General features: G+C 38.2%; 1 protein-coding gene across 1 annotated transcript in view; it reads right to left on the bottom strand.

The window, feature by feature from the left end:
- The window catches only part of Aff2 (ALF transcription elongation factor 2), a 347,505-nt gene that overhangs the window by 181,696 nt on the left and 139,303 nt on the right, over positions 1-26,506 (bottom strand). The window contains exon 5 of the mRNA XM_077106520.1: positions 1,609-1,653. Within this exon, the coding sequence (XP_076962635.1) occupies positions 1,609-1,653 (45 nt within the window). The remainder of the gene's footprint in view (positions 1-1,608; positions 1,654-26,506) is intronic.

Raw genomic sequence — 26,506 nt, 5'->3', positions numbered from 1 at the left:
CTCCTCACTTAGTCACTGTGTGAACCACCTAAGCACTGGGGCTGGGCTGCTCTTAAGTAGAGAATTCTGTGAAAACTTAGGTGGTGATTTTGAGATGGACCCCCCTTTTCTTTGGGAGTTAAGAAAAAGACCTGAATGAATTCATTTATGCATGTGACTCAGGGGAGAAAGGGGAGAAAGAGGAAAAAGGTTACTATCTAGATTAGCGCAAGATGTCATTTTCAATGTTGCCTTCCTAAAGAAGGTGGCTGACAAGTGAGCAAGGGTAGAACCTATTTTCCCTGTGTCTTCCAAATGGGAAGGAGCAAGTACCCAGGGTGCATCAGCTTGTGGATTTCATAACAGCTGCCTTGCCTCCACTCAGGGCCAAGCACCCCAGAGACAGATGACTGGGTGATTACTGGGCTCTTATCTTACAAAAATGGCCAGCAGAGCCCTAATCATTAACAGTCTCATCTCTGATCAGAGTTGTATGACTCATACCTTCAATAATCAATAGCGATGTCCTTGGGCTGAAATAGATGCAGGGACACCACAAGAGGTGAAATCAGGTGGCAGGCCAACTTGGTAAACAGCTTTCTGTTCTTTACTATTCCTTTGACTGCATTCTCATAGGGCTTGCTTCAAGCAGTAGATTGCTGAGAAAGCACTTACCCAGGGAAGAGGTTCAGGAGGGAGCTGGGCTAACTTTGGTAATTGAGGCATAGAGAATGTGACCCCTGCCCTGCAAGTCCTGGATGGAAAGTAGCCATGTTTTTTACGTGGCTACACTGGTCATCATTTATATTAATGAGCATTTATATACCAATTGACAGTTTCTAAGGGAATTAGGGCAAGTATTATTACCCTCATTTACTGACAAAAAGGGAGATTCAGAAAGATGAAATTATCTGTCCAAAGACACAGAAGTTTTTAATGATAAAGTAGGGCCAGAAACTTATTCCTATGACTCCTATTCCTGACAGACTGTATTTCCTTATGATCCCCATGGCAAAAAATACTAAGTAGACACATTTTTTTCCTGGATTGACTTTGATTTTTATTAGGTTTGTTTACTTCAGGAAATCGTATAGCTACCTTTCAAAAACTCTGTTCCTCTTTCATGTCATTCCCAACATAAATTCATTCCCATAAGTGACACTTCTCCCAATATGCCATAATTTGCAACTCTCTATTCCCCTCTTCCCCTGCCCATCTCCCATATCTCAGTCCCTCATTGGAGGCTATGATCTCCATAACCACAATGAATCAATAGGATACTGAGAGGCAGCAGTAAGGGTCTGTTGAGATCAGAGAAATCAGAATGGTAAAGATTTAAGGTATGGTGCTTTGAGAGGGAAAGTTTCCTAAAGATGGTGGTAAGCCTCCATCTAGAACTCAAGGAAGCCCAAGAAGGATGCAGGAAGGGGCAGTGGCTTAGCAATATTAGAGGATAGGAAGAAGACAGGTAAGAGATGAGGCAGGTGCTATAAACAGAAGGATACTGAAGTAGAATTCAAGAACTCCTCTTCATTATGTGTCTTGAAACAGAACAGTAATTACTTTAAACAGCTTAAGGAGATGGATCACTTCATTATTAAAAGTCACAGACATAAGGTTTAAACTTACCCGTAAGATTTCCTCAACACAGCTTGGATCACTGGGAAGGCTTACCTAAAACAAATAGAAAAAATATTAAACATAATCTAGCTATTCTCATAGAAGCTTACTATATACTAGTATACTCCATAGGAGAAATGATAAGAAACTAGCTATCAAGAGTTTTGTTTCCTATTAAATACAAAGCAGTGTGTATTTGAAAATGCAGAGTTGTATTTTATAAACCAGTTAAGATCACAATGCAAGGTGCAGGAAAAAAATGACTCCTTGTTCTGTCACTGATTTGTGGTGGTACACTGAGCCATCCCCACTCCTAACAGGCTTCTCTGCTCATCTGTCCAAAGAGGGCTCTTGATCTTACGATCCATAAGGCCTCTTTGACCCACTCACTGGCAGTTTGTTGAATTTATTCATTATAAAGCTGAAACCTGTATAAAACCCTTCTATGATTAAATCTAGTCCTCTTTCAAGTAGGGAATCCAACCAAATTCCAAAACACAAAAATTAACTCTTACATGCACTGCACAATTTCCTTGGCACTTAAAGAGACTCTCAGACAAACATCCAGTGAATCCCATGAGCCATCTTCACTAATCAACCAAAATTCAAGCCACTAGTGAAAACATATGGAGAACTTACTTCATGTCAAGCATGTGGCCCTTTTCTCCAGGACCCCCATAATCAGTGAAAGCAAGAAATCAAATACTAGTATAAGGCACCAGGTAAGAAGCAGTGCATTATGAGGTACTTGGGAATGAACAATCACTTGAAGAAGCATCTGTTAATCATCACATCGCACATTGCCTGTGCAGGTTTTGAGTATCCCTCAAACACCCCTGACCATTGCCTCCATATCTTCATTCTCTCCCAAACTGTAATCGGATAATTTATACTCCCAGGTTCTAGTAAGGAGGACAGTGAGTCTTTATCATTTACTGCCTTGGGAGTTGAATGACCAGTCCTATAAAGAGAGCACTGCCATAGCACCTATATGTCTCAGCCTCCTTGCAAGGACAATTCATTATTCTCAGATTGCAGTATATGCTCAACTTTATTTGGCAAAATGGCACCAGATTTTCTCAATTAAAAAATACACATTTAATATGGGTAATAATGAGTGTAATACATTCCACTATTTTCATTTATGTAAAAAATAAATAAAAAATACACATTTAATATATAGCAAATCTTCAGTTAGAATTAAAGCTACTACTGTACATATGTTAATTTTACCCAGCATTTGTTGAATATCTTTGATATGTAAGAGTTCCTGCCTCAAGGAGCAGAAAATCACAAATAGGAGAGGAAGGCTGAGACAGAATCACCAATAATAAGGGACTATCCATCCTGATTTACCTAGTATAATTACATTTTATACTTGTTATCCCGGTGTAATTATTAATAGTATCTCATCTCATCCTCAAAAATGTCCCAGTTTGGATGACAAGTTAGTCACACTTCCATTAACAATAATATTGTAGTGCTGAGTAGAAGACACAACATAAAAAAAGGCTCAAAAATTTGGCTGGGCACATATTGCAAAAAATCTTAAATTGTAGGTTTCAGATAGTGAACCAGTGGTAATTCAGCTTAACACAGTTCATTCGATTCATTCACTCACTCACTCAACAAGTATTTTTTGAAGACCAAGTACTGTGCCCCAGGCTGGTGCTAGGTAGAGATACAATAGGAAACAAAAAGAGACACAGTTTCTCCCTAATGGAGTTTCAGGCTCCACGGGAAGGTGGATCTGAAGAATCATAAAAGTAACCCACCACTGTCATTGCTGTAAGGGCTATAAAAGATCATCTACCAGATACTTGTTCTGCAAAGTAAAAATTTCTATCTAAATAAGTAGGGTCACAGCAGAATCTACACTTGTCTCCTAGAGACCCATGATGCAAATCAAAGGCTGTGAGATGCCTGCCTAATTGTTTTAATGCAGCACATCCCCAACTTGCTTGACTCTTTACTTCATGGGTTTTCAGTTTGAAATTTTTGTTTTCCAAAGAGCAATTCTTGCTAGTGCACAGAGCATGTTTGCAGAACATACACATACTGATCTAACTTATTACAGGCTTATAGAATGCAATCAGTAATTCCTAACAGCAAATAAAATTTCATTCCATTGCTCAGTGGTTTAGCAACTGTATTTTCCAAGACAATCCTTTAACTTCTAATAAATACCTTGCCCAAACACAAAGGTCAAGATGATTATAATAAAGGCTTAAATTTTCAATACATTATTGTATCAGTGTAGGCTGCCTAGGCTACACATACATGTATGACCCAGTCTCATGAAAAGGGCTTTGTTTGACTTTTTCAGGTAAACACATCAATGCTAAATTTGAAATTAAAAAGGAAGGAATCTCAGCAATATGCACATATAGTAAGAGTACTTGCCCATGTGTCAAAAGAGTTGGGTGGGAATCTTGGCCGTACCACTTGGGAATAGGATTTAATAACTACCCCTCAGAGTTTCAGTTTTCCCAAATGTAAAATAAAATAATAATAATGTCCATCCCTTTCAATCATGCAGAGATTCTGCAAACATCAAATGAAATAAGTGATATGCATATGCTTTGTAACCTGAAAAACCACACATACTGTGTCAGGTTATAACCTCTTGTCATTATACTCCTTACTTCTATTATTAAAGTGCAGTCTTGTCTTTTCAAGCTAAAAGCTGACTTACTCTTGCCAACTGCAAAAATCTCTGTACCTGGAATTACAAACACCCATTTCTATTGGGAAGTAAGTGCTGTAAAAAGAGAAGAAGTCATGGACTCTGGGGCTTTGCAGCAAATCTAATAATGATGACCAAAGTCAGTAGCAACCAGGATTGAGAAGAGCTCAACCAAGAGCAGTCAAATCAATATGTATCCACACCCAATGCTCAGATATTTGTCTTTTTTAGAAAATACTGGAACCCAACATCTTCATGAAGTCACTGGTTCTGTGAATTCATCTAGCCCAACCCCACAGCTGGTTTCTCTGCAAGATAACTCCATTGGAGCTGCAAGTGCTTCTTAATTACCCCGCAAACATTTCCTGTAAGCCCAGAACAGTGCTGGGCATGGGAGTTTGGTGAGACAAATAACTGAAACTTGGCCTCTTTCTCTAAGAGTTAAATGTCTAGATGGGACAGGAAAACAAACAATTAGAGACCCACTGGGACATACATTGTAAGGTAGTCATGACAAGGGTAATAGGATCCTATTCATTTGCAGTCCGCCTATTCATCAGTTCTCCCATTTACTTCTTTAGACAACAAATCCTGATTGAACTCACACTGTGCTCAGGATGGTGCCAAGGGGGAGGATTTAAAGACACTGGAGACAACGTCACTTCTGCCTTCAAGACTCCACACAAATGGGGGAGACAACATGTACAGGGGAGACAGACAATACCAAACAGGGGATCCCATTTAGGTGCCAGGGAAAGGGTACCTACCGGGTTCACGGACAGAGCCAAGTCGGACAGAAGCTCCCAGCCGCCGAGGTCCCCACTGTAGTCCTCACTCCATATGGGAGCAAGAGGCCAAGGATTCGACATGACTGAGAAGTGTTGGGGCCACCTGGGGCCACTTCAGTCTCTGAGCCCCCTGCGGCGCCGCGCCGGGGGTCACTCTGCACACTGGAAGAAAGCTGCACTAAGGCTGGGGCTGGATTTTGTCCTCTTGCACTCTTTGTTTCCCTCTCGGGCACAAACACCCACACCTCTCCTAGTAATTCTGGAGAAAGCACTCGCACAGGTGTGAAAGAAAGAGACTAAGGAAGAGAACTAGTGGTGGCACTGGGATTAGAACTGCTGCCCGTCGAGTTGCCAAGCTGCTGCTTAATTCTGGAGCCACCTTCTCCTCTCTTTTAATCCACTCTTGAGAATTCAGATAGTCCACAAAGCACAAGTTAGCCACTCAGAGCCGCAGCGTCCTTTCACATTCCCCCTCTCCGCCCCCTCCTCCTAGAGCAGAAAGCAAGCTGCACAACGACAACGCACAGGGAAGGCTGTGCTCTCACTCCTGGCCCCAGGCGACCCTCTTGTGCTGGGCAGGGATGTGGTCCTCTGAGGGCCAGGGAAGGGAGGCGCATGTCTCAGGCAGGTGGTGAGTTGACTGAGAGCGCTCACAAGTGCCTACCCTCTCTGCATCTGACAGTGCAGGCTGCCACCCCATGTAGCCACAGAGACCACGCACGGATCATCTGCCTGGTGATAAATACATATCTTATAAAATAATCAGGGTACCTTTAAATCATCAAATATTCAATTAACTGTAGCAACAATAAATGAATTGCATAGGATGTTTTAATCATTATGGAATTAATCAGTTTGGAGCATACTTCTTGGCGATTAGGGTAATACAAGATATCAAAAATACCCTGATTGTGGCATTGAGAGAAATAAGCAGCAGCTAGCACTAATAGAAAACATGGAGATTAACGTAAAACATTAAAAGAATAATGATCATCACATGGTTAACCCAGAGGAGCTCCACACATGCCTTTAAGAACATTATTACTAAGGGATTGCAAGGGAAGAGAGGTCATTTTTTTCTTCTAAAAACATCCTGAGGTTGTCTCATAATACCTGGCAATTAAAGCCCACTATTTCACCTTGACAAAGACTTCTCAAAGTACAATCTAAAATTGCAAGTTTAATCACAAATTAAATAATCAGGCCTAGTTAAACAATATCCACAACTGACACTGATAGCAGCTTCCAAATAAATTATGCTTTATTTTCATTAACAAATCACCACATTTATTCCCATGATTGATTTATGGGACACAGCGCTCCCTGACATGGTAATAGTAATAAAATGAAAACTCATCTTAGGATATTGTACGACCAAATGAATCTTTAGGCTTCTTAAAAATTTTAACTCCCGTAATTGGTCATTTGTAAAAAATAGAGGACAGCACCCTCTGAAGTTGTTATTTGCATGCATTTTGAAATCCCTTTAAGTCCCCATCCAGGAAGTCCCAAGTTTCCAAAATAAATTTGGAAAACTACAACCTCAGTTCACATGAGGATCTGTCCTTCCCTTGCTTCATGCCTCACCTTAACCTGTCCCTACACTAGTTTGTATTCATGAGCCTATGATTAAATGGGAACAGTTAATATTACATAAGCTGTAGACAGAAGTCCTCAGGTAATATAACTTTAATCAAAACAACAACAACAAAAAGATTTCAAAACAGTTACATGGTGCCACCAAACCAGCTCATCTTTCTACTTCATTTTAGTAAGCAAAAGACTTGAATGATGTGCTGGCCTGTACCTCAGTAGTAGAGCACTTGCCTAGATGCATGAAGGCTTGGGTTTGATTCTAAGCACCACATAGAAATGGATAAATAAAAAATAAGGATCCATCAACAACTAAAAAAATATTTTAAAAAAGACTTGGGTGTCCAAATAGTTGGCATTTACTTTTAAAATATTACTTCTGACCAATTTAAAGGAATTATCCTGATCAAAATATCCCATGCAAAATAAACTAATATACACCATTCCCTCTGAGAAAGGAAAGAAGAAAAAGTACATCTTGAAGCTCAAAGAAATTCAACACATGCCATTTTAAGTCAAATACAGAAAATAAATGGTATATGAAAAATGCAACTAAAAAGGAAGAGGTAACAATGGGTTTCATTTATTTAACCAACTAAATGTGGTATTTTCTGGAGGCTCCAAGGGGTCGTCATTTTTGAAGCTCAGTTAGATTTAGATTAAAACCTCAACACTGAAATTTAATTGACTTTGTTACCTTGGACAAGCCACTCGAGTTGCTTGGTGCCTCTATTTCCTATCTATATGAAAGCAATAAAAACTCCATTTCTAGGATTTTCTTGAGACTAAAAAGAAGTGAGGTACATCAAAGTGCCTTAGTCCAGTAGTGGGTGCACAAGAAGTTTTCATCAACACCTTCTGTTCTAACTCCTCTCAAAGTTCCTCAGATGCTGGCCCTATGACATCTTATGAATGTCGCTAATTATCAAGTCCTCTTCAGAGGCCCAGTGTGTAAAGAGTCTCAGGCTGTTGCTCCATCTGCTGGCTCTCACTGTAGGTGACAAAGGAGGCAGGAGATGGGACTTGAGGGGATATGTCACAGAGAGTTGGGAGTGGGGCTGGTGGAGTGGGGGAGGGGTGGGGCAGGGGCCGTGCTTCATTATAAGGACATCTCTTCACTGATTACATTAGGTATGGGAAACAGCGGAATGCATATGCAGAAAGGCCCATCATCAGCTGAGTACCTAATGGCAGATGGAATTTCAAGTGAAGAGTACTTAATCCAGTGGGTTCTGAATAGCCATTAGCTCACTGTTCATTTATTTGGTCTAATAACTAGTTTCTATAGAAGAGTGAGTTATAATTGGGAGGGGTGGTGTGTGTGTGTGTGTGTGTGTGTGTGTGTGTGTGTGCGCGCGCGCATGCACGCGCAGAGCACACATGATACAGACTTAAAGAGCAGCAAGGTACACGTGTAGAAAGACAACGAAAAGAAACCCAGAATCCCTTTGGAAGTGTGTGGTTGCCTGACCCACATTCGCCCAAGGATGCCATACTTCTCAGCATCACTTTGGCTGACCAACAGGGTCAATCTTGGTGCTATTGCTGCCCCTGCCAAACTCATGAACACTTATGTCTCAGCTGTGCAGTCTCCTAAACCTTTTACGTGCATATTTAAGGCATCTCATTGTTATTCCTTCATTCTGGGCTCAGAATTCAGCTATCATCCCCTCTTTCTTTTCAGCAGCCTTCCCTGACCTACCCCAACTTGCTTGCTCTTTCATTCCTATGTTCTTCTTGACCTTCTGCCTGCTCCTGGGCCTGCTATAAAACCCAGGAACATTTTGATAATGTACTATTCCCTTTGAAATTCCTAGGTATTCATCTAATTCTTCAGGACCTACAGGATATAGCCACTTCTGTTCTATCCAATTCTGCACTGCAACCAAGGACCATATAGGAAGAAATTCTGGATTCCAGTAAACCCCTTCTTATTGCACTTTTACTAACATTAATGACTGTATAGTATACAGACCTATAATTTCTTCTAGTAAAAGTCCTCTGTAGCTGGGTGCAGTGGCACACGCCTATAATCCCAGTGGCTTGGGAGGCTGAGGCAGGAGGATCATGAGTTCAAAGCCAGCCTCAGCAAAAGCAAGACACTAAGCAACTCAGTGAGACCCTGTCTTTAAATAAAATATGAAATAGGACTGGGGATGTGACTCAGTGTCCAAGTGACCCTGGGTTCAATCTCTGGTACCCCTTCCCCCCAAAAAAATCCTTTGCAAAAACAGAGATATCCAAATTGGAATGAAGGGGATTTCATCTTTATATAGGCACAATGATTTTTTTTTGTCTAATCCATTTTGCACTTGTAAGTATCCATTGAACACATGTATCATGAACAAATAAAAAAAAATTAGTCTACAGAAATACTGGAATGGAATGAAATAGAGCAATTTCAGAACTAATACATGATCTAAATATATATAAATGATGTATCAGGAAGCAAGTTCACACTTTTATTTTCTGTCTATTAAAGAGTAAATGTTAGAATTTTAGATTTGTCATATGGTCCTTACCTAATGATTGTAGCAATTCCACATAGCATAGAATATCTAAACAATTGCCAAACAGTGATATCACTTTCAAATAAAAGATCAGATGAAGTAGTGAAAAGAACAACACCCTGACAGTCAAGAAACAGCAGTTCCATATCCAAGCTCTAGCAGTAATTAGCTGTGTGATTTGGGACAATTCACTTCCTCAGTCTCCAGTCTATAGAGTGAAAGGCATGGGAATATGTTACAAGTTCCCAGTGTTTTGTATTTCTAATGAAAATCCAAAAATAATGTGGGAGGGCTGTGGCTGTGGCTCAGTGGTAGAATGCCCACCTAGCACATGTGAGGCGCTGGGTTCATCGTCACCACCACTTAAACATAAATAAATAAAAATAAAGGTATTGTGTCCACCTACAACTAAAAAATATTTTTAAAAACTAATGGGGGATACATATAAGATTTTCAACTTTTATTTTGTTGATAAAGGAAATAATAACAATTACTATTTCAACTATTTTGTAAAAAAAGGACACTAAAACCTTCAAAAGTTACGAACTACATAATCTCAGAATGAAGTACAGTTTCTTGGAAATAGAAGACAGCTATAAATTTATGCCAACATCAAACATATGCAGGCATGTGCTTGCATGAGCACATGCGTGTGCATGCATGCACACACATACACACACACAGAGGCATTGTTCTTATATTTCCTATTTTGCTAAAGAATATCAGCACCTTCACCTTGGGCTGGTTGCCAGATAAGATGATCTTTCATGATGCAAACCTAATTTAGTATTGAGAAGACAGTGGGAGGGGCAGTGGAATAAACAATTCCTACAGTGAAAGGGAGTAGAGAAAGGAAATGATAGGAAGTGGTGTTGTGAGGGTCAAGGTGTTTGTTTGATTTTTGTTTTTAAGAGGGATGTTATTAAGGTGTATTCATATACCAATGGTATAAGTCAGTGGAGAGGGAAAACATGTTATAGAAGATAAAGTGGATAATTGTAGAAGTGAAGTCCTTGAGAAGGAGAGAGCATATCAGGACACAATTGGAGAGGCTGGCCTGAAACAGGAGCATGGACACTTCTGGACACATCTTCCATTGTATCAAGAAGGAAAGTAGAGTGCATAGGTATATAAGCAGTGGGATTGAAAAAAAAAATAAAGATGAGAAGATGTAGTGTACTTATCTGATTGTATCTATTTTTTATGAAGTATGTGGCAAGGTCATCATCTGAGAAAGGTGTGTAGTTATCAGAAATGGGAGGAGAAAGGAAAAGTGAAAAACAGTTGTCTTGAATAACAGGCACATGGAGCAGGGACTTGCTTAGGCAGTATAATAGAACTATGCGGCAATGTTGAAAGGATACAGACAGAAAGCTGCACAAAAGGAGACATTGCCTCTACTGGAGATACACGAAGAAGGAGACCAGGCAAAGAAGGGAGTTAAGAGGCCAAGGAGCTCTGATGACTTAGAGTTGACATTCTTCTTCTATTAGCTCTGTGTTTTCCACCACTGATTAGTTAATTAACCACAGTTCACAGTTCTCCAACTGCTTTAATCTAGAAAAGGCTTCATTCTGAGTAGGATTAATGATTTGGGGGGACCCCACAGTGGTGATTCCTGTAATATTACCCAGAAGGCCAGATGAAATTAAGCCCAGGGCCAAATATGGCCCCATGTCCTTATCTCCTCTGGGGCTAAGTGAATTCAACTCTGTCTCTGGAGGAGCACAGAGAACTCGATTAACCCATGTCCTCCTGAGAAAGCTCTTCTATACAACATTGGAAGGAGCTTTGGGGTTGTTTTAAAAAAGAGCTCTTTAAAAATCATTAAAGTATTTTATATGTAAGCAGGAATTTGACACAGTTAATATGTGATTGTTAGCATGAAACTTTAAAAAAAATAAGATTATCTTTTATAATATGTCTTGGAGTGACAAAGTCTTTAAGTATTTATGGTTCTAAACATATAAGGACTTCTTCATTCGAAAAAAAAGAGAAGCAGAAGTTCAGATCTTTCTGGAAGTTTCTGAAGATATTGCCACAGGCATATTTTGGGGTCTTAAATTAAGTGCTATAACCCCATTTACAGAAGAAGTTTTCTAAATATATATCTTTAGCTCTTATTTTAAAAAAATCTTTTAGAAAATCTTTCTTCAACATTCATAATCCCTCACCCTAAAGAAATCACTGTGCTTTTTCTCAATACACAGCTAATGATTTAAATACCTATTTTAAAATGAGAAACACAGATCTCAGTTTGATTTTCTTTTTGGCTAAATTTCCCTTAAAGCAATGTAAGCAGAGTAGACTTTATAAATTGCACCCACACATGCCCTCAATAAAAATGAAACAACAGAATGCACTTGATAGAAAGTGGCTCCACTTTCAGAGTAACCTCTAACGAACTTGGCGCCTTATTGACTCTCTAAACCTTGTACTTAGGATTGTCTTAATTGCCAGTGGATGACACCATCATTCCACGGAAACAGAGTTACAATTGCTCTTTGTTGACAGTGATGATCCTAAAGTACAAGCTGTGTGCATGGGAACTGAATCCTTGCCAGCTCCCCTATTATTTATAACTCTAATTAAAACACTTTTATCTATTAATGCCAAATGACACTGCTAAATATATTCAGGGACATTCACATTTTTTCCTATACATCTGAAATCTCTTACATCTGAGCCCAGTTACATGTAATCTAACTGCTCTCTAAAATGAAATGATAGCTAAGAATAACTCACTTCCATTAGATTTATAAATCTCATTAATTAATTCTACATTTCCAGTGGTGTAGAGACCAAACTCAAATGCAAGATCTAATTAAAGAGAAGTAAAAAAATGTTAAGAAACAACACTGAGATTGAAACACAGAAGTAACTGTTTAGCCTCAAATTAATGAGGCGCTATGCTAAGCAAGCATGTCCATTAATCCCTAATGAGGATTTTAAACACATTAAAACTTCCTAATACAAAATGTTTGCCTTCTTTTTATCCAATAACAAATAAGCCAATAATTTTCTGGCTCTAAATGACACTATTAACTGTCACGGCATGTTTTATTTGACAAACCCTCCATTCAAATACTGTAAAACCAATTAATTTGCCTGCTGTGAAATGTGTTTCTTGATAGCTTTTATGTGATTTTTTTTCTTCTCAAAGAAATGTAAATAGGAGGTCAATGTAGGTGCCTGATTTTGTTTAAAAAAATATGCCACAGTAGCTATATGTTGTCAACTCTGTTTGCATTTCAAATGAATTGAAAGACAACCTCCATTTTCAGGTCATCAATCACAGATTGGTCTCCTGATAAGTAAACTGCATCAGAGTAATAGTTTGATTACCATGAAGATGCTCTCATATTTGAGAAGGGAGAGTTGGCAAAAATACCACTTTGTTCAATTACAAATAATGATTCCCAACCCTGGCCCTTATCCTTTTTGCTTTGTTAAGTGACCTGGGGGTTTTGTTACCTATCTCTTACTACATCTAGCCTCCCCCCAAATTCACCTGCATGTGCACACAGGAAATCACTCTTGAAAACTGGAGTTTATTCATGATGCTTTGATTTGAAAATGCCACAATTTGTTAGACTTTTATTGTTGGCAGAAAAATCAATAAACAAACACAAGAAGTTCCTGTTTCTTCAAATTCCCTTGTGCCTTGCTTAGTACCTCCAGTTAGCATAAGAGATGGCCCCAAGGCCCCATCTACCAAGCATTTAAGGGACACTTTGAAACTCTTGGCTCACTAGAAGGGAATGGAACTTTTCCAGAAAAACATTGCAAAACACAGACCCTTGACACTGTGTTTCATAAAGAAGGGGTCTGTGATACTGTGGGCCTGCACTATGGAGCATCTTAAACTCACTGCATTATACACCAAAAGCGAATGAAGAAGTGGTGCATGGTGTACCATGGTTTATGGAGGCTAACGGTTTATGCCAAATAACGAAGACAGCATATGCATGGCACCAATGATCCTAGGTTGCCTCACATTGATATGAAAACTACATATTGATTATTTTTCAGCTGTGGATGTACATAAGATAAACAGACACCTGGCAGGCATTTATAATTCCAGGTACAAATACAACACATTACAAATACAAATACAAATAAACTCTTAATGATATAACCAAACTCACTCCTGACCAGGATCAATGTATTTGAAATATCTGTTCATGTTAACTAAATAATCTCACATGAAAAATATATATTGCACACTCTCTGTAGTCTGAAACACTGAATTAAGCATTATGGGAAATTCAGTAGATGATAAACAAAGAATGTCCACAGAGATTGCTATGGTTTAAATGTTTGTCCTCTCATGAACTTGTGTTGAGGGCTGGCCCTCATCCTGGCCCTGGTATACAGTGCTGGTGGTAAGCTCATCTTGCCTAGCACATGCAAGGACGAGGGTTCAATCTTTACACTGCCAATAAAATAAAATAAAATAAAACATCATGCTGAAATTTAATTGTCATCTTAACAGTATGAAGAGCTGGGCTCTTTAAGAGGCAATTAGGTCTCATGGGTTCTGCACGCAGGAATCAACTAATGTCGTTATCACTAGAGAGGGTTTATTATTAGTGAAGTGACCTCCTTATGAAAGAACAAGTTCAGCCCCTTTCACCCCTCTCTCTCTTCTTCCACCTATGTGATGCCTTCCTATGTTTGATGCAGCAAGAAGGCCCTCACAGATGTCTACACCTTGGCATTATACTTTCCAGACTCTAAAACTGTGAGCCAACACATTTCTGTTAAATGTAAAAATTAAGTTTCAGGTATTCTGTCATAGCAGCACAAATTTACTAAGATAGAAAGCATAAACTCTATAGGAGTAGATAAGACCCACATACCTAAAATGCATAATATCTGTGCAAATGAACATGTGTTTTTTGATCCCCGAATTAGGCACATTGACAGAAGGATTTTTCTTTGAATGGTTACCAGAAACATTTTGCATGACATGATGTATATGGCTAAATATGGGAATTTTCATAATTTGTAGCTATGGGGAGAATTGAAATGACCAATTGAAATCAGGACTATCCTAGAAATTCCAGACTGTGTGAGATCCTACTCAAGAAAAATAAGGTACATGGCTCTGGCAATAACTGTAAGAGGAAACTGCAGAAGAGAAAAACTGTCCATGGATTTGAGTGAGATTTGAACTTAACTTTGAATAAGAGAAAAAAAGAATTCAGATAGGCAGTGACAATGACATTTTGAAAAGATAGATCAGTGTTTCCTAAAATCACCTTAGTCCTAGTATCATCCAAGGTAATTGATTAAATGCAGAAAATTTGTTAGATTAATCTGACTAAAGAATTTTCTCTACACATGCTGGGCATTGTATATAACACTATTTCCCAGTTCTCGAGATTCATGAGATCCTAGAGGCAACTGTCTTAAAGAAACTGTCAATTCACTTGTAAGACCTTGGGTCAAGTCACAGATTGTCCAGACATAAAACAAAGGGGTTGGCCTAAAATATAATCTCTTGGGTGACTCTCGGTTTTTAAAAGAAGTATATCAATCTGTGGTCCAAAGCAGATTACTTTTAAAGTTTCAACATGTCTTAGCTGAACTTTAATTAGTAGAAATCCCCAAACTAAAATTAAAAGCTGCACATTTCACAGGTACAGAGCCTGTACAATATACAGAAGTAAAAATGTCAAACAAGTATTTTCATAATGGAAATAATACTCTTCAGAAGTTCAGTGGAAGTTTTAAAATATGTGCAGTTCAAACTTTAATATCAGGGAGACCACGGGACAATTAGATGTCATTTTCAAAAATAATATGTCATCTCCAAAGCCAAAGTGCCTCAATCATGTGAAAGCTTCTCAATGACTTATAGGTTATTGCTAAAAAGTAGTGAGAATATAATGTGTACTTGGATAAGTCAATAAACTTGAAGACAAGACATGTAGAAATGGATCCATTTGAAAATATTCTTTTGAAAAAAATTTATAATAATTTTTAAAATCTTCCATTTTAATCAAGATTTGGGAATATGCTTTAGACCACCAGACATCAAGTATGCTTTTGACCTTTTCAACTGTCAGACCAGACAGATTTTTATCTTATGTGAATCAACCCAAAGCCTCAAAGGTGCAGTGCCAGAGCATGAATCCATTTCACTAGACAGTCATTGAAATTATAATTCAAAGTTCAACTTACTTTCACATTTTCTACTGCAATATTTTTGGCAGCCCAGGGCAGAAAGTCGAAACCCGGTTTCCAATGGAGACCAAATCTAGTGGTTTCTAAATGTTGGCAGCAAAAATTCTTCCTTGTCAAAGAGATGAGCAGATGCTCAGTTTCATTAATTTACTTTCAATGACTGCTGCTCACTCTTAGGAAGACTTTCTTTACCTAAGGATGTTGACCTGCTTTTGGACCCCATCAGAAACAGACACAAAGAGACACTGATATATTAGGAGATTGGAAAATTCCTTCCAGTGGCCTTCATAGACTCCACGACTTCCATTTATTCTTGCTGATGCCATGAGCACAAAAACCAAGATTTGTGGTAAAGACATGGAGCTTGAATCTATAAACACTCCCAACTTGAGATAAATAAAACCACTAATATATACTACAGTATAAAATGTTATTTTAAGGTAGGTCCTTGGAACATTTTTAAAGTCCTTCTTCATGCAAATGGATTATCATTAACAAGAGTTATTTTAAATCTAAAATAACCTACCAACTTAAACAGTGTAACTAGCTGTGTGTATTTAGTTATTTTGGGAATCAAAAAGGCTCTGTGCTGAAGGCATTCTATAAATAAAAGTGTATTATGATCACACTAACCTTGAAATTATCTAGCCTTGAACTTAGATATACTTATTCAATGTGTTTCATTAATTTCTAAATCAATTTGCCTTTGTTTTACAACTTGTGCTCAAAAAAAAAAAATATGACACCTTATCAGAATGCTGCAAAATTTTAGAATGGCATCTAGCATCTACTATGTGATGATAAGTTTTCCAATTAACATTTTCAAAATTCTCAGTTTCTCTTCTCTATAAATGATGATCTAACCCCAAGAGAGATCTCCTAAATCCTTACTGTTAAAATATTAACCCCCAATTCAAAACTCTAAGAATAGCACCCTAGTGGCATGTAAAAAGAAAAGGGAAGGAATGAGGGCATTTATATGAGGACATTTATATGAAGGCAATATTAATCATATCTTTTTCTATTACTGCTATTATGACCACTGCTAATACAAATAATTCTTTGGAAGTTTATAGTCCTTGCTAGGTACTTACATCCTTTCACATCCTTTACCCCAACCCCATTCCAGTATCTTTTGTTGATGACAGCAACCCTCTGAAGTAGACAAAAGACAGAACGAGTTTCATATTTAAAATGAAATAAATGAAGATACAAAGGTTACATGAATTGGCTGCATTTTTATGGCTAGTCAGTAGTGAATACTAGCTTCCAAGTATTTTGGTTACTCAATCCAATGTTTCTTCAGCTATTTCATACTGCTGGTCTTTACACACAGATTTCCCATGAAGTTCCCCCTATAGCCATGGCAATTCAGGAGACAAGTTGACAAACTATAATGAAGTCCTCTTAACCCACCCAAGATGACAGGTTACTCATCTCTGTTATGGGATAATTAATGTTATTTACATTATTTTCACAAACTATCAACATAAAAGTCAAAATGATGTTGCTTTAAAAAGAATCCTAAAATTACACACTGAGAACTTGAGAGTTAAAAAAAAAGAATATCTTGAGGGGATGTTGCCTGTTTAGTTGTGACTCACAGATGATACCTTGAAGACCCCTGCTGTTATCAGTAACAGACTAACTTCAACTAGGCCCCCCAAGTCACTAAGCACTGAGGCCTCTGATTTAGCATTGAATGTAGCGTGCTGGTATACCTGTTCTTGATTTTTTCCCTTTATCTTTTGTTTTGTGGTCATTTTACAAACAATTGATGGAAATACCTGCACAAATATGCCTCAAAAACTGTCCTTCAACCAACATCCAATAAATCTTCAATATTGACTTTAGGAATCATGAAATTATTATTACTAATAAGCTGAAATCAGTTTATTAGTGCCATGAAAAGGCCATGAATGAAATATTAATCTAACATGCCATACTTTTATTTTTGGGATGTGAGGTGTTCCCCAAAAGCTCACGTAGGAGACAATGCAAGAAAGTTTAGAGATGAAATGCCTGGGTTATGAGAGCCTTAACCTGATCAATGAATCAATCCCTTGACAGGGATTAACTGAGGGGTGACTGTAGGCAGGTAGGGTGTTGGCTGGGGGAGATAGGTCAAGGGGTATGGTTTTAAGGTATATATTTGGTGAGCTGGCTTAGTCTCTGCTTCCTGATGTGATGTCTGGGCAGCTTTCCTCTGCCACACACTATGATGTCCTGTCTTACTTGAGCCCCAGGGAATGGAGCCCACCATCTATGGACTAAGACCTCTGAAACTGTGAGCCCCTAAATAAACTTTCCATAACCTAAATATTTTCTTGTCAGATCTTTTAGTCAGAACATTAAAAAGCAACTAAAACATATACCATACCCTTTCATTGGTGCCTTCAAGGAATGAGAAAATAGCCAAATAGAACTTGTATGTTTAAATTCTGGTTACTTATTCTGAGACACACACTCTGAAAAACTGACTGTCCCATGCTGCCAGCCATTAGAAGTATGGTAGAGGTATTTATTTTGATAAAAGCATTAAAACTCTGACTGAGATCTACTGAGTCTGCTGAAAGACAAGGAGAGGAAGGACCAGATCATCAACAAAATAATTCTAATAATGAATGTGTCATTTTTCACATGCAAAGCTAAAGATATTGGTTCATTTTCAATGGAATACTTTCAAGTTGCATATCCAGTAATGAATGGATACACCCACTTCATATATAGTCTTTTGTTTAAAAAAATGCCCTAGGAGTTATACAGTCCAATATTCTGCTTTCTGGCCCATTTTAAAAATGAGGCAAATGCAGTCCAGAGAGGTGAAATGATTTGCTCAAGGTCACACACAAATGGAAAATCTAGGACCAATTTTTATCCTTCTGATTTGGGGCCAAAATCTTGTTCTCATATTATACAATGATGATTTTCATGACAGGGAATGCATTGCTTCATGATTCAATTTGATTCATTTCAATTCATTTCAGTTTAATTAAGCAACTCAAGAAGTTCTAATCAAGCTTCTTCCCCTGGAAGATCTAATAGAATTATCTGCATAGATTCCTCTGTATTCTGTTGGGAATAAAGAATGGTACAAGATTTATCCCAAGGATGCAATGATGTTTAAAAATGTACAAATCAATAAATGTGATATACCATGAAAAAAAAAGAATGGTACAAGAGGGAGAGGACTTGTGTCCTACCTCATGCCTACAAATAGTATGCTGATGGGGTTAAGACTGTGATGAATATATGTCTGAGAATGCAGTAAGAGAGCAAAACTAGAAACTATGTAAGAGAGGCACATTTTATATGTCCTCGCTCTCTGGTTACTCAGAAGTGTAGGTTCTGCCCCCCCCCCCCACACACACACTGCTAAAGGCTAGACCATCAGGAGTCCGAGTTCATTTTTGTCTACAGCCTGGCATGTTAGTCTAAGGGCTAGAGCTCTTTCTTAGCATTTTTTGGCTGTAGAGTCCAGTGAGGTGAACCTGTGTATACGGAGGTCATGGCCATTGCATTGGCTTCCATAGTTCAGTTTAAAAAACCAAGCCAACTGAAGCAAGGAGATGAGGTCATATAATGCCCGCAAATTGAATCCCTTGAGAAGAGAAGCTAGATGAATAAATCCATTTTGTAAATTGTGATGTAAGTGCAGAAAATGAGAGTACTTGTTAATTTCTGAGAAGACATGCATTTGAGCAAATGCAAATGCCCCTCTCTTGTAAAGGATTCATTAATGCCTACTTTCAAATGATGTCTGAGTTAAATTTCTGAAATTTCAGGCAATTTCCTGTATTCTTTCTTTTCCTTGTCTACTCAATTTTGTGAATTTTTGTCCCTAAAATCTAACTTTTAAATGAAGGGCCACACTAAAGGGAAAATGGCTCCTTCCAAAGGGGTTCCCTACTTAGGCAATGTGGTGTATCCCCAATGGCCAAACCATGGCCTAATAATGACCTCCAGGCCTAGTCCACTCAGACAAGTGAACATTTGGTTGCAGCTGACCTCAAGACACAAGTAATTCTATACGAAGACTATTCAGCTTCACCATCTTACCTAATTCTTTTCATACCCGAATGTTTAATAGTGTACTGAATTAAAGGTAAGATGCAAAAATGAAATACACCATGTCAACAAAACCCTCCATCTATAGCTTTTATGTTAAAGCACTCATATAAATGGCTATTTTAAAAGGAAGTTTTGTTGAGTACTCAGGATGTACTTATTCTCTGTGGCAACTCTATAATATATGAATTATTATTTCCATTATACAGATGATGAAAATGAGAATCATAGATGTTAAATAATTTGCCCAAGGTCACACAGTTCATATGTGATAAAGCCCAGAGACAAAACTGTGCCTATATGACTCCATGCCTATACCAATTCAGTAGTCCCAAATGAAAATATGACTTGTGGCATAATATTACTTTCACTTTGAAAAACACCTCTGTTGTACCAATATAACATAATGTAATGAACATAAAAATACAGGTTGTAGTTCAATGAGCCTAATCTGTCCATTGGTCTAATAAGCAAAAGATCTATGTACCTGCCTCCATAGGATAAACAAGATGTCATGATTATTTCTTTGCTTTCATAGTCACTATGGTCAAGTAAAATTTCTTCAAATTAATACATACAAAAAGTACAATGTGGAGCTCAAAGGGTATTTCATAAAATCTCAACAAGAAACTGATAAAAACAACCATCAGAGGATTTGGTGGCATTTTTGTTTGCACAAAACAATTCAAATGAAAAGGTAAGGTTATGTTGAGGCTATTAAATAAAGTAATTTTGGAGTGAAAGTTTAAAACATATTTAATTGACCTGCTTCAGATGGCTACATTTGCAGTTTTGCTCCCTGCAAATGTGAAATATGTAAGAGTATATATAGAATAAATTTATGTTGATCTAAAATTGACAATCTCATAGCAAAATTGGTCCACCTTTTGGAAATTTCAAAGCAAAATTTTTCAAAGTATTCGTTTCTCACAAGTTACTTCTAATAGGCTCACTACTGATTGGTTGGTTCCCTTTGGTTGTAATAGGAGAAGTTTAGCTCTTCCCAGTATTATCATCACCTAAAGCATTAACAGTACTCAAAAATGCACTTTGTAGTAAGTCCTATTTGGAATGTTTCTTTGACCTTTAGTGTGGCCAAGCTAACCTTGTAATAACCAGTTCCACTGTCTGGGAAATTAAGCACATTAATACATATATTTACAGCTCTCTGTTGTCAGAGCACTAGTCTGGACACAGAATAAATCTCATAATCAGCCTGCCTAATTATGAGATTACAATATACCAGCAATAGAAAGGGAATTTTAAAAATGAGCTCAGATGATCCTGGCTCTATCCTGTTCTCTCTAGATATTTCTCAGGTCCTTTTCCTTCTCCATCTTCTTGTTCTGGATATTGAACCCAGGGCCTTTCTGAGATACACTCACAGTCCCTCAGGTTTTTCACCTATGAAATTAAAGAGGCTGAATGATGAGCAGGTATCCCAGACTGTGTCTGGTGATCAAATGAGTTGATTATCACATTAATCAAGGCAAGAGATTTTGTAATGTTCTATGATTGATGATTCCTGTTGAGATGATATGCTACGCTTATGCCTAGAACACTCAGTATGAATTGGACTTTCAGATGTTTATTTTGCCTCAAAATATGTTATTTGAGCCATCCCTCTCTATTTATTCTGGGGTCCATTTTCATCAAGTTTCATTTATCTAGCTGTGTGTCTTTGGAGAATCATTTCTGCTCTTTGGACTAAAGTCTTCTCCCTATGAAATGAATAGGTCTGACTTTCTCTATGGTTCACTGGTATATTGTAGCAATGAAATATGAGAAATATAACTATGGATCTTAAGTCTCAGGGAGTTTTCTGATGAAATAATCATCTATGGCAAAAACCAGTGCTTCTGTCAATTCAGGGAACAGAATTTCTATTGGAATGTGGATCTGATCAACTAGTAGGAAAACAAATGGGGCCATAGAAAACTCAGTTCCGCCACCCTTTGACTGCATTAAGCTCCCACTAATTCCTGGGGTCTAGATAAGGACTACAAGAATAGATTCTTAATTGGATGAGATAAGGCATGAGCACATATTTTATAAATTGGCAGACTGCATCTCTTTAGAGGCAACATGTTCTTTGGATACAACTTAAAGCAATGTGAAATGAAATAGCAATCATTTTAAAAGAAGACAGGCAATAATATTTTTTAGCAGTTCTGGTAGGAAATACACCACTATGGAGACTAAATTCATAAAGAAATTAGTGCCTTCCAGGAGTGTAGTTTCTGCTAGAACATATTTAAGTTGGCATCAGTAATGTAGTTCGGCCTCTTTTTTTGTATATATGCTGCCAGTTGTATAAAATGTTCACAATAATGTAGGCGAATGTACCCATGCCACACAGGCAACCAACACTCATAAATTGTTTCCATGCATTAAAAAAAAAAGCTAGAGTAAACATCACAGCTTAAAATCCCAAACTGATGTAAATCAGTTTTTAAAAACCCACCCAAGTAACAGTCGAGCTGTTTTCTCTGAGAGGCCCTCCACAGGCTAGCAAAGCCGCATTAGCCCTCAGAATGCAGGAACTGCTGGGAGTTACTGAGAGCAGTGCAGCAGCTGAAACAAAGAGGGCCTCATTACCATGCGAAGCACAACATCCTTCAGATGTGATGAGAAACGTGACTGCATGACAAACTGGTCCTGGGGAAATTTCAAAATATGACCACCCAAGCATAAAGGAGAGGGTGGTGAGAACAGGGCAGGGGCAGTGGAAGGTGGGTCGACTCTACATGGAGAATGTTGGTTTAGGCCCCACATATAAATAGCAATGGCCTCTTTGACCCACAATCATGTCAGTTTGATTTTAACAGGGATCTACACAGACAGAGTTGTTGATATGTGACTCTGTGGAACTGTGGAAAATAGAAAACTTAATGGAAGAACAATGTTCGTGCTTCATTTTTATTGCATCAAGTCATTTAGTATGCATCTTTACTCACGATTCTATACTGCTTTGGAGTATGAAAACAATTGCAGCCTGTGTGTAATTCTGAAGAAAGATAAACAGTCCCTAAAGTCCCCACTCCCCCCAAAATGATCTGTCCCTGATGTCTAAGCCAGTTAGAATATGGTGCCAAATGCACTGAAGCTGTGCTTAGTAGGGAGCTATACATCCACTTTTAGAAAACATGAATGACAATTTAGCCACCCACTGAGAAGGCTCATATTAGGGCCTGAAAATGAACAAAGTACCCTTAACTGAATTATGAACCTTCTTCCACTAAATGTGCTACTATATCTTTTACAGTTCTGAAGGGACAAGTTAACTGAGAAAGAGAGTTTGCAAATTCCTATGCTCAGATCAAACAACTCCCTAGCTCTAGAGTCTCTTTATTGATGACAATCTCTTTCATTATAATGATTAGAGATTCAACATCTTTGAACCCCCTTCAGTAGGGCAACTATGTATATCTATATTGGTGATTTACAGCAATTGACACAGTGTGTTAAAACCGTGATTAAGAGGTTGGCTTTTTGGTATTACTGATTTTCTGATCTCTTTCAACCAAATAGCAAATAATGTTCATTAAGCCATTGTTGCAGTTGTGAGACAAACAGGAAAATGAAAATCTGAATTTGATTCTGACACACCTATGATAAAGAATTTAAACAATAAGAAAGAGCAATATGAACATGAACTTTCAACTGTTTAGACTTCAGACAAACTCCTGGTTTCTATTGCTTTTTGTGGCCTATGATACACTGTTATCATTGAGAAGGTTTTTTTCTTACAAAGTGACATGAATTTCTAAAATTTAACAGACATATTTCAATTTGGAGTGGTAAACTGATTTTGCCTATTCATAAATTAAATATCATACACCATGGAGGCAACTTTGTCTGCCAAAATACATATAAACATTACACTGCCACAATGTTGATTTTTATTAAAAAATTTGGCCTAGAAAGTTAGCTAACTTTTTACACCATTCCAAACCAGTGCAAAAATTTCTTACCATTACACATGGACTGGATATAAAACCCTGAAGGGAAATGAAATGGAATTAAAAATAGGGAAACAATAAAGAAGTTAAAAACCTAAGTCTGGCTGAGAGTTGTGAATAGATAGTTATGTTTCAATTTTCCTTGCACATCCTTTTTTATCCATTTACTCAACAACAACAAAAAATTGAGTGATAACCCAATTATGTATAGGTACTTTCCATATAGATAAATGCTAGTGTTCATGGTTCCATGATGTGAAAGTAGAGTTGGACTGGCAAAGTGGCCCATAGAAAAAAAGAAATGAGATTAGAACCCAGGCCTATTGGCCTCTTCTGCCATTGTCCACTGACTCTTTTACCGTGGTAAAAGACCATGCTGTGGGGGCTTCTAAGACAAATGAATCACAAAACATATTGTTAATAGTCATTGTTAGGGTTTGATTTGTGTCCTGCCAAACTTATATGAGGGAGTCCTAACTCCCACCATGCATGTCAGAATGTGATTGTATTTGGTGATCTAGTCTTTACAGAGGTATTCAAGTTAAGAGGTTGGGAACTAATCCAATATGACTGATGGCTTTATAAAAGGAAAACCTAGAGCAAAGATACACACAGATTTAGGATGCTATTTACATGCCAAGGAGAGGTCTAGTCCAGATAGTTCTCCCATAGTTCTCAGAAAGAACCAAACCTATGAACACCTTGATCTTAAAAGTCAAGCCTCTAGATTGTGAGGTGGCAGAGTTCTATTGTTTACTCCACCTAGCTGGGGTACTTTGTTACAGCAGCCCTAGCAAATTAATTCCTCATAGAGCATAGAGAAGATAAGACAAATACCTGATACCAGAGCTACAAGGCAGACTATGGAAAATGACAAAAGCAAGGTATGAACAATATTCAATGGCAGGGAGCAGAGTTGGTGGCTGGGGAAGGGGGAAGAAGGTCATGACATAGTGGGGTTAGTTTCACATATTTGTAAGAGTATAATGACAACAATAGAAATACTAACTGCAACAACAATAATGGTAATAATGATACAAGTTATAGCCACATTTACTAAGTACTCAATAAGTGCTAGGCACTGTGTTAAATGTCCACAAAGATTATCTCCTTTAAGCCTCATGGCAATACTGTGATGTGAGTTCTAAAATGATCCCAGCTTGCTGGGTTGTAATTGTGAGTATGAAGTGGGCCAATTCTGTTCCCCAAGCAGCAGTGATGCAGTGTAACTGCTCCTACAAGAGCAAGGCTGATTCGAGTGGGTTCCCTTAACCTTATCCTCAGCGTTCCTTCAAAAGTTTCTTGTATATTATTCATAGACTAATTTGTCTTATGTACATGCCTGTTAGTATGTGCCCATTTTCCTTTTGGCGTTGGGCTTACAAGCCAGCGATAATTAATTTTTTACAGCTGACCTGCCTTCCTTATAGCAGAAAGGATATGTAAAGCTTCTTATAAGAAAGCCAGTTCCTTAGAGCTAGGTTTGCAGAGCAGAGTCAAAACAATAAATACATGTTGCCAGAAGGGGCCTGAGGTGCATTGTGCACGTGCAGCCTGAGATTCCCATATCCTGTGTACAAGAGGGTCTATGGTTACCCAAGTCTATACATATTTGCCCTGCACCACCCCTGCTCTTTCTCTGTTCCCCACCTTCCCCTTCTCCCTTGGGAGCACACATGCTCCAGATCATCAAATACATACTTGGCTGCAAATACTCATTTTTAAATTTACCAACTGTGTTATGAAACTAACAGATGGCCATGACAATAATAAAAACCTATAGCATGTTGACCATGTCTTTCAAAAAAGAAGCTATAATTTATCATCTCAAACTTCTTTGTGTGTGTGTGAAACTCAAGTACGTCTGCATTGCAATTTTGACCCACCTAATTCAGTTATCATATACCTCAAGTAGGAATTCATTCATATAATAATCTATTGCACTCAATCAAACCACTTCAAAATAGAGCACAATCAGGCACTCTTTTAAGATGCAGAAACATTGAGCACTCGTGGAAAGGGTTCAAATCCTGGGATCCATGAATGGGCTTCAAGATGTCTGAAATAATATGCAAAGTTTTATGTGTGCCTATATGTATTTTCTGGTAACACATTCCATGCTTTGGATCAAAATTCCAAAATACCCTGGAGTCCATCAAAAGTTAAAAACTCTGGTTTATGGGGACAACTGGGCAGAATATTTGAAATTGGGTCAGTCTTGAAAAATTGAGGGCATATCTACAGTGTATCTTCCAGAGCATGAGATTTGCAGCTGGCCCCTGACTCACAGACACAGAAGACTTATGCATTTATCAGACTTGTCTTGTGGAAGAAGGCTGTTCCAGTGCCTTGCATCAAGTGGTAAGGTGAAATGAGGCTGAACTTGGTGAAGAGATGAGGTAAAAGTGAAGCACAAATGTGGCTGCAGTTCCTTTTCTGATCCCATTGACACATACCATCAGAATGTTCCAGAAGTCATGTAAATTTCACCTCCCAGGTTGCATCTTACCCTGGAAATGAAATACATATCCTGATACTGGCTGAAGATAAATGATATTTCTGAAACCATAGAGGTGACAGGGAAACACACTAATAAAATCCGACTAAAAGCAAAAGGGAACAATCAGTGAAAAGATGAGTGGAGCCAGCCCCACAAACTCGTTTCCTTGTGATTTTGTGTGTGACTGTGTGCATGTTTCAGAGTGTGTGTGCACGTGCACACACACACACACACACACACACACTTGTGTTGTGCAAGAGCTGCATCCATGTCTTGCTCCCTCTGAGGAGGGGGAATGGCACAAGAGACTCAAAAGCAAAAACAGCTGAATTCAGTCAAAGACCTGATTGTTTCCCAAATGTATATGCAGCTCCCAAGTGAAAGCCTCTGCCAGATGGACCCCTACTGATGGCCTGTGGCTTTGTGTGTGTCACCCACTTATGTCTGTCTCAGAGAGGGGCAGCCTGTGCATGGAGACAGTGGGCCATTTGGGAGCTGCTTCTGCATGTGTAATTAGTCACGGTGCACCTGTACCTAACTGCATTAACAATTAACACAATTACACACACAATTGTGGAATTGCCCCCACTATTTGAATAATTAGTGAG

The sequence above is a fragment of the Callospermophilus lateralis genome, chromosome X (genome assembly GCF_048772815.1).
Source record: "Callospermophilus lateralis isolate mCalLat2 chromosome X, mCalLat2.hap1, whole genome shotgun sequence".
Classification (NCBI taxonomy): domain Eukaryota; kingdom Metazoa; phylum Chordata; class Mammalia; order Rodentia; family Sciuridae; genus Callospermophilus; species Callospermophilus lateralis.
This window is presented reverse-complemented; position numbering and strand designations above follow the sequence as displayed.